This window comes from Hyposmocoma kahamanoa, unplaced genomic scaffold (assembly GCF_003589595.1).
Source record: "Hyposmocoma kahamanoa isolate Upper Pololo Valley unplaced genomic scaffold, ASM358959v1 65, whole genome shotgun sequence".
Lineage (NCBI taxonomy): Eukaryota > Metazoa > Arthropoda > Insecta > Lepidoptera > Cosmopterigidae > Hyposmocoma > Hyposmocoma kahamanoa.
In genome coordinates this window covers 16839382-16849546 of record NW_020653853.1, presented here as the reverse complement: position 1 = coordinate 16849546, position 10165 = coordinate 16839382, and the positions used below count along the sequence as shown (strand labels likewise).

At 36.7% G+C, this 10165-nt stretch overlaps 1 protein-coding gene across 1 annotated transcript; it reads left to right on the top strand.

Annotated features, from left to right (window-relative positions):
• The first annotated feature begins 4299 nt into the window (after positions 1–4299).
• Positions 4300–7135, top strand: LOC113231363. Its single transcript, XM_026465655.1, has 2 exons — positions 4300–5795; positions 6842–7135. Exons 1-2 carry the CDS (start codon positions 4567–4569, stop codon positions 7077–7079), a joined length of 1467 nt encoding a protein of 488 aa, XP_026321440.1. The 5' UTR covers positions 4300–4566; the 3' UTR covers positions 7080–7135.
• The last annotated feature ends 3030 nt before the right edge of the window (positions 7136–10165 follow it).

Genomic DNA, 10165 nt, shown 5'->3' with positions numbered 1-10165 from the left:
TGTTTAGGATTAGCGCCATCTACCCATATTAGGAAGCGTTAATTTATAAATTAGTTCGTAACATACAATGCCATTTATTGATACTTAGTTCGACAAATAATTTTAGCTCATGATTAATATCTGAATAATATTACAAGGAAAAAAAAACTTCTTTTTCCTGGCCTTATACCACGCTAGGTGGAGTCGGCACAACATGTATTTTTTTCCACTCTCCCCTATCAGCAGTCATTTTTATACTCACACCTTTCTTATCCATGTCACCTTTCACAAAATACATCCATCTTTTCTTTGGCCTTCCTTTCCCCTTATATCCCTCCACATTCATACCTAGCACTCTTTTTGTCACATGACATTCTTCCCTCCACATGACATCCATACCAAGCTAACTTATTACTCCTCATCTTTTCCGTCATTGGCGCCTCTTTCAAACTTCCCCTGATGTACTTATCCTTATCTCATCCTTTCTCGTCACCCCACACATCGATCTCAACATACATGGAAAAAAACTGACTTCTTATATTTTATATCAAAGAGGAATTAGTTGATATCTACGGCCATTTACATTTTGACCTTTTTCGGAGTTACAATCTGTATGGAGATTAGCGGCTCTAGAGTTATTAGTCCATGATATCACCGAAACTGCGCGTTATTTAAATCTCACATTATCATTCTGATTCTGTGTCTGCTCAACGCGAGTGCACCGCGAGATCATGCGAATGTGTGGGCCGTACACTCATACAAGCCGCGCTGCTACGTTTTTAAGCAGTTATCCTACTTGTCTTATTGTATGTACTACAGGCCTACCGCTTAAATGAGTCGGTTCCTGAGGTAGCTGCGCGGAGCGGGAAGAGTGACAGAGTCACACACGTGATAATTTCAAGAAGACTGTTCTGACGCCAAATGGCTTGTCTATTCATTTCAATTACCAATGAAATAGTTTTTTTTAAGTTATCGTTTGACATAACAACAATTGACTAATTTGGTATCATCAGAAAAATCTTGTTCAAATTATCACATAACTGTTATTTGTCACTCCTCCCGCACCACGCAGCTACCTCAAGAACCTATTCAGTTGAGCTGTAGATCTGTATGTAGTAAACTTTTACTTTCATATCGAGACAGAGACCATATTATATTTGTCAGTCTTCGAAACAAAAATAAAGAGTGTTTATATCCTCTAGTTATGTATTTGTATAAGTCTTATAGAAAAATGTTATACATTATAACGAATGATAATAAGTCGATGAGTTGGTTATGCAGTTAATAAAGCCCTTTGTTACCTAGACGTAACGATATGTTAGTACTGTTATGAGTACCAAATCAAAAATAGCTTATATTGTTATTGAAAAAAAATGTAATTGTTGATACTGGTTGTCCAAAGTCATGTAACATTATCAGAGATCGGCATAGGCATGGTATACTTACCTAAACTTCAAGGAAGCGTTAGAGCAGATAATATAAAATAAAACCTCGCTCTTAAATTCTGAAATGATTGTTTCGTTCTGTTTTTTGATGTAACTAGCAGAAGTGTTACTACGGTAGTGTACATTACAAAATGAGGATAATCGCGAAGTCAAATAATCAATTATTCCATAGGTAACAACATTTTTGAAAACAACACTAACACAACTTGAAAACGTTATTTTTTAAGCTACTGCTCGTTCACTACGCTGACCTCCACGAGAAGAACGAGCAAGAAACTCTAGGGATTGCTCTTTTCAAATAAACTTAATGCTATGGAAATACACTTTGAATCATAATTGTGTGGAATGTAGACTCTTGTGAATACGAAACAATTAAATATAATATAATCTATGAAACAATTTAATATATATTTCCACACCTACCTATTTAATATACGACATGAGTATAATGCAACGCGAAAGTTTAAAAACGTAAACGATAGTGTATTAAAAAGAGTTGTAATTGTAAGTAAAAATAAAAATAATTGTTCAGACTTATTTGCCTTTTATTTTTAAAAGAGAGATGAGATGTTGTCCGCTGTATATGTATTACTTGAAGTTTTAGGGAAATGTACTACCGATCTCTGTTTATTACGTTGTAATTAATTGTTCCCTTTTAGTACTTTAAGTTTGGAATAAATTCTAAGATGTAAATATTTTAAAGAAATCTTTTATTTCTACATTTATGAACAAATATAAGTTTGGTACACATCGGAAATGAAACTATTTTCTCGGATCCAAATCGCTCTTAAATAAAGGTCCTTTGTTCGCGGCTAACTTAGATGGTACAATCACAACCAGTCATGTCTAATATTAATGTAAACCACCCTATTCTGAATAAGTTACAAAAATGTTTTATTTATTTTTAACGCACACACTCATAGCCCCACACTAGGGAAACCTGTATCGCAGGTGCCATGGACACTCGCATAGGCTACCACAAATTACAACCACGCTGACGAGAGCAATTACGATTTTTTTACTAAATTAAATTTATATATTAACGTATATATATTATTTTAAGTATAAGGCTGCTGTATATTAATATGGAATTCGTATTCAATTTTATGACCTCCGTGGTCAAGTGGCTTGCACATCAGTTTTCATTGTGTCGTCATCTCGAGGTTCCACCCCGGCTTAGAAAAACTAAATTTTGTATATTGTCTCGTGTCTGCGTGTTTGTAGTACCATCGTTGTTTCCAGTTTCCATAACACACACAAGTGCTTTAGTTACTTTGGGGATCGGAGCGACTTATGTAATGTTGTCTAATATTTATATATTATTTATTTAATAAATAATCTGAACTAACATTAGAGATATTAATGGTTAAAGTTAGCGATGGGGGTATTCCGTCCTTTTTTAGCAAAACTATCTTTAGTATGTAACTTACATGACGCCATTAATGTGTTACAATTAGTGATGAACGAAACTCAGTCTTTTAAGGCCTTTTAAAAAAACCTCTACTCATTGTTAACGCCTCACGACTAGTCTAGTCTTTTAACCCTCAAGTCGTAAGTCATAAGACTAAGGGTCGTATTCCAGAACTCTAGTCAATGCTCAAGTCAGGATTTGAGTATGGTTTAAAGCATTCGAAATCATACTCAAGTCCCTGCCATTAGAGTCGTATTTCCAGTGCTTGTGTTTCAATTGCAATTCTGACTTGAGCATTGAGTAGAGTTCTGGAATATGACCCTTAAACTCAAGACTAATTCGAGTCGAAGTCTTTTAACACTAGGAAGCTTATAAGATTTATAGGACTTATAGAACTAAAACGACTGACGCCTTATAGCCTCGGGAGTCGCGAGTCATGAGCCGTATGTCGTGATTTTATTTCTACCCACAAGATATTTATTTTACGATTGATGGATAACGTTAACGTAGCTTTGTTCACAGAAGTCGGTTAATTATAACTAATTAAATAAACGTGATTATTTACTACATACTACGTCATTTTTATTTATAAACTTCGGGCTTAATAAGACATAAAATAAGTATAAGTCCATTGCAAACAACTCGAGTCGTTTAAGTCATGTAAGTCGTTTCAAATCTTTTAAGTCTAAGTATAAATACTGCGTTTTATTAATAAAAACTCGAAACTCCAGTCTTAATTTTAAGGTCGAGTCCTGAAAGTCTTTATAAAACGCCTTAAGAGACTGAGCCTCTTCATCACTAGTTATATCACAAACCACTCTTGCCATCTCTTTTATTCTAAATACCACTGTTTTGTTTTTAGATGAATTTCAATTCTATTTTCACACATGACTAACAATGTCAATTTTTGAATGGAAATGAAGAGCGTTTATTTTCTGTTTGTGTTAAAACAGGTATATCTACGGTACTACAGAAAGATATTTTACTGTCTCCGTGACCGTACTGTTACCATCCTAGTCTGCCACGCCGAGGTCCCGGGTTCGATTCCCTCTTTATTTATTTATTCCTCTTTGTGTCTTTGGGTGTAATTTATGATTGTCTATTTATTTTTGCGGATTATTACTTACCTGACCTATAAAGCTTACAGTCAAATGTGTGTTTGTTATACAATAATGTCTTCAATACATTAAAATTATATTATCAATAAGGTGGCATCAAATTGCACGACAGATTTAAAGAAAACTGTTCATAATAACAATGCTAGGCTCGGCGTAAACACCTTTTATAAAAGTTCTATTAATAATACGCATGAGTTCGTGTGAGTTTCGATCATAAGGGCCATTCTCATTTGAAGACATCAGAAATATAAATAATAAAATCGGATGAAGAGCTTTTTTAATGTCAACTACAGGTGTATAATTAAATCAATGATTCAGTAGTACAGCCCAACCGATCGGGGATGTAAAATAATTCAAATTACGAAACATTTATTATTTCATATCGTTGAAGATATTTTTAGATGCTAACTGTAGAATGGCCCACACAGTGGGTTGGCACGTCGCCAGCCGCGCGCGCCGTGCTAAATAAACGCACGCATTTTTCAGTTCTTCGTCTCCGAAAACTGGGCTCTACTATCTGTGATGCTCAACACGTAGTACAAATTAGTGAAATTACTATAGTGAACAGTGATATTTTCTTTAGTGCAGTTTAACTTAAGGATTTAGTCTGGACATGTCGCCGAAGTGTCCGGTGCCGCCGTTACAGGACGTCACGCTGTCATTGGTAGCACGGCAACTGATACATGCTCTATCCCGCGTTTCTTCAGAAGATGATGTCGCCCTTCCCTTCGCCATGGTATCCTCCTATTACGAAAGTATGGGGGCCACTAGCGACATCTTCCAAGATCTCCTTAACTTAATACTCGGTTCTGAATATCTGGACCCTTCAGTTCGTTACTACACAATGAGACTCCTCCTCAAAGAAAACGTGAAGAACCTGGCCACAGGGATGTTCCCCTGCCCTTATTACAGAAAAGTTCTGGAGCTCATCGTCGAGCAAGGGCGACATCTGACATCGCTTAATTTAAAAGGCGTGTGGGTGAAGGATGAACACTTGTCGCTGATGTATCATTTGATCAAGAACTTGCCCAATTTAACTGTTTTAAACATACCGTACATAGCCAATGATGAAGTTTTAAAGTACATAGGCGAGTGTAACAAAGTTCTTAAGCTGCTTGACGTTTCTGGTGAAACTGATATTACTGAGATCGGTATAGACGCAATGTTGAGTGGTAATCCGCAGCTCACACAAAGTCTGACGGTTGTAAATATTGGAATGTACGGCGAAGAGAACATTGACCACATTGATGTTGCTTTACTCATCCGGCGACTGCCAAACCTGACCAATCTTGGCAGTTACTCGTTCGTCGGCAAATCTATTTCCCATATATATAACACCGATTGCCCTCCAAACTTCAAGACAAAACTACAATACTTACACGACACTCAAACAACTGTGCGAACTATGAAAGCAATACTCGCGTTATGTCCGGTTCTGGAGACAATTTACTTAGAAGATCCTGAACAGGGCGTGTTGCCACTCTTAAAAGACCTGAGCTACGTAAACAAAATTAAGCTGAACAAATTCCAATGTCACGAATTGCATCAGTTATTGGAAAAAATCGGATACAAGATTGTGACGCTTATGCTTTCGGCCTCCAGGGGTTCTTTCAACTTTACTAGAATAGCCGAGACGTGTAGGAACTTGGAAGTTATAGAGTTTTACTCAATACAGACTGCGACACACGAAGAGGAAATTCCTTTCAATAAATTAGAACACATTGAAATAATCCAAGGCAATCTGTCGGCGAATTTGCTCAAGTACTTGATGACGGGTAGTCCACTGCTCAAGAAGTTGATAATTGGCGACGAAATAAAGTTGGATGATAATGATATGTCACGGTAAGTAGCTACCTACCAACATTACCTATATCCCTATCCTCACGAACGGCCATTTCTGACATTTTTTTATCGTAATTCAGCAAAACATACGATCTTACGCGTAGGTTTAAAAGCGAACATTTGCCAGAAATCATCAGTGTCATGCATTGCAGCTTGGTGTAGTAGAATTGTCTTTTGGTCCAATAATATTTTGGTATGTTGATGATATGATTATTGTCCACTATATTGCCATAGTATCATCATGTATAATAGGACAAATAGTGTAACTCCACACAATCGTATTAACGTATCTTATATGTGTGCACGCTCGCCACGCGCCGTGTAGTAGGTGTTTTAAATACATACATCAAAAGTGTCTAACAAATCAAGGTATTTTTTTTTTAATTTTTCATTAGTATTAAAATTAAATAAAAATATAAATTTATTAAATCGGTGTTAAAAAAAATAATTTAAAATTTGATTTAAAAACCTGACTCTGTGATTGACAAAAACGCAGTTGATCCTAGACATTTTTGGTGAGTGTGTTTTTCTGTGTCAAATTTATAAGTATTCTATGTATAAATTAATCGTTATGTATGTACAAAGTCATTTCTATTTTATGGCCATACTCCCATAACGAAAATACTAATCCACAATGCGGAGGTCCCGGGTTCGATTCCCGGTATGACAAATTTGGGAAAGTAATTTTTCTAAATTATTTCCTGGTCTGGGTGTTCTTGGAAGTGCCCCAGGATTCAGTTTCTCTGGAACTCACTGTTTTTAGACCAGGCAATTGGCCTAATTGAACGGCACATATTAAAAAAATATCAATATGTAAGTGTAAGTACTGCATTTGGTATTACATATTGAAATAACATTACAAACGTTATTTCAATATAGCACGGCAATATCTTTTTTTTTTCAATTGTTTTTTGCAACCAAAATAATAACGTGACAGCCCTACACGTAGTCATTGACGTGCCGAACAAGCGGAAGTTATATTAAGTATTTATCTTGTTATATTAGAATATTGCTTTGTAATAAAACCCCTGTAATTACGTTTACAGAATGTTCCGCCGCTACAAATTTGAGCATCTCGAAAGCGTTTGGTTCCCGAACGCACCCCGCCTCTCACGTGACAGTGTGGAATTGTTCATGGAGTGTTGTCCAAAACTCCAGAGCCTCGGCCAACTGAGCGGCTGGAGATTCACGCCTGACGATATGATGTTGATGAGAGCTATTATAGCCAGCACTAATACTGATCTCGTATTGTCACCGCTGGGTATATTTCAACAGGGGAATTAGAAGTTACGGGCATTTAATACGTGCTAAGGTCTACTTCTTTACTACGCACAGGACTGGATTTGTCAATAGGCCCACTAAGCCCCGGCCTAAAGGCGCAAAAAATAAAATATTTTAAAAACTTTCTTGGGTCTGTAGGGTTACCATTCCGAAACTTTAATAGTCCCAGACAAAAAGTCTGATATTTACAAGAAACTCTAGACTTAACAAAATAAAATCGAGAGTCTGTCTGACACACGGTAGCAGAGACGGGCATATCCAGGGCAACGAAAGTTTTTGTCGTAAATTGAGTTTTATTCAAATTCATTTATATTATTACAAAATGCTTGCATTTGACTACTGTTATTTCCCATTCCCAAACCCGTCTCAAAAAGACCACCAAACCGTCGTGCCGGCGCAGTGTAAGTTTGTAGACAATAAAGCGAGTAAGAATAATTCCTTACTCACTTTCTTATCCCAAGGGATCATACGGATAAATAACAAATCCGAACGTAAAGTCAAACAGTCGAACATGTCCGGACATAGCCTGACGGATGGCAACCCTACTAGCTAACCTAGGGGCGTCAAAACTTCAAATCCAACCCTAAATGTAGAAAAGGTGTAGTCGGTTACAAGAATTAGAACTTTTAGCAAAAGAAATTATTGTACAAGGTTGGAAACTGTACTTTCGCTACCTTTATAGTCGAATTGAAACTGTTTTTCGAATCTAAAATCACATATATTATATGTTTTTTTTTTTTCAAATAAACCACCGTTTCGGGCTCTTTACATGCCCTATGATCATTAGAGATGGGAAAAACTGCTTATTTTTTTAAACGTTTAAACGTTATGCTTTTTTAAAAAGCGTGCTTTTTAAACGCTGTTTAGTTTGAAGCTAACAAAAACGTTTAAGCGCATGACTTTGTGTTAAATAAAGCTTGCAACGTTGTTATGTTGATGGCGAAACGCAAGAGTAGACCACTAAAGGTTTTATGATAAGTAAGTTTTTTTTGTAAAAAAACGAGTTATATTTTTATTTATGACATAACATTATTATATTAGCATTTTGTTCATTGGCGTTTAAAAACATAAGTTGTTTAACTTTTGTAGTTGTTAACCGTTGAAATGGAAAAAACTGCTTATTTTATTAACGTTAAAACATACGTTTATAAAGCGTGCTTGTAAAAGCGCTTTTCACACGCTTTTTAGTTTAACACTTAAAAAGTCGTTTAAACAAACGTTTAAGCGCATAGACTTTATATTTGAAAAAGCTTGCAACGTTATGTTGAATTACTTTGTTTAGGAAACCTAGATGGCGCTACTTGAAACTTAGGCACGTTGTAAACAATGAAATTATTGAGTATCTATAGACCTGACCAGTGACCAAAGCTTACGCTTAAAATGAAAACGTGCTTATGCGCTTATTTTAAAAAGCAGACTTTTTAAGTGCTTTTCGTTTAACCACTCACCTCTAATGGTCATGGCTAAATTAGCAAGCACTAAGTGAAGGCGCTTGGCCATGTTACCACCCGGGTGAAATCAATACCCTGGCGCCCTCTAGTAGGCAAGCAATCAAAATGGAATACTTGCATTGTGTTCCCCAGTGCAGTGATCGGAAATTCGGGTGCAAACGGTGCAATTTTATATGATGTTGGTAAACAATAACCCGTTTACTTCCCTTGCGCCGCCGCCGGGAGCGACGTAAGTTCTTTGGACGCTCGGCCCCCCCTAAAGGCAAGAGGCAGTCCGAGCGCGCCCGTGCTCTCAGGAGAGCACGGGCGTCACAGATATCGAAAAATTCTGACACAGGTGTCAGAATTTTTCGATATTTAAACCGAATCGTTCGATTGGATGTTGTTCTCGAATCGAAGGGCGCTTTCCGACATTCCGAGTTAAACGCTCGATTCTGGGGGTCTACTCTCGATCTCCGTCCGAAACAATTACTGCCAAATAAGCAATACTTGACCGAATGAAAAGACGCGTGATGCGAATGAAGCTTCATACTGGATACTTGTCTTTTAATTATGTCGAATATTACTTATTTGACTGTAATTATTTGGGACGGATGTCTCGGACGGGGATCGAGAGTAGCCCCCATGATATCGTTATCCAACAACGTTTACGGAGTTAGTCGGTGAAATAGATTATAAGAAAAATGAAAATATATATATGTATGTATGCAAGATAATGCATTCCTATATTATAGGCCCTAAAATATAGGAATGCATTATCTTGCATTAAAATACACTAATAAAACTGAACAAAATCCAGACTTTATTTAAAATAATAAGATATTTCCATATTACAGTCTTGGGGTGTAAACAATAGGACGATCGCTAACTTTCATTTGACAAATGTGTTCTGAATAACGTTTGTAGCCTTTGCCGATTGAGAAGTTGGAGTAATCGTACGGGTGTGACATCATTCCGGTTCGGTTTCGAATACGACAGTTTGACGTTCGATTCGGGTGTTGTTAATAAAAATGAAAAGAAATTGTGCGATATCTAATCGAATCGGTCGCGTACTGACTTATCGTGAGATTCTGAATCGACCCCCATATCCGCTGCTGGTCGGTAATTTCAAAGCTATGCTCTCCATATAAACCCGAGTACGCACCGCAACGCGTGTACAAATCGGCGTGTTTGACATCACTGGCCGTGGGAACGCACCCTAAGACCCTGCACCATAGGTAAAGCCGACACTGTCAGCACGGGCCCCGAAAAATAGTTTCATTTTCCAATGTGTATCTAATAAATAAGAGCTCAATACTACTTTATACTTAACACGAAGGCAGATAAAGTGATTTGAATAGTTTTAGGTGCATTTGAACCAAAGATCAATGAACATTTATATTACTTTTCTTATAAACTCAATAAACCTATCAACCTATACATATAAGACTTTTATAAAAGTGTACTTCTAGTCAATCATTAACTAAACTTAATAATGATGCTTTAATTAAACTACGAGAGCGGTTTGGTAAGTCCGTGACTTTCAGAAAAAACAAACTTTTTTTAAATTATGGTATTTTGTTCTACGTAATCTCCTCTTTGACCAGCGATATTCCAACTTCTTCAACCAATCAAAAAATATTTTGTGTCAAACTGAAA

Bases quoted from the DNA above. Each gene is read 5' to 3' on its own strand.
- LOC113231363 (XM_026465655.1), top strand. From the start codon at position 4,567: ATGTCGCCGAAGTGTCCGGTGCCGCCGTTACAGGACGTCACGCTGTCA. The intron at 5,796-6,841 runs GTAAGTAGCTAC...TTACGTTTACAG, and splicing joins GATGATAATGATATGTCACG to AATGTTCCGCCGCTACAAAT.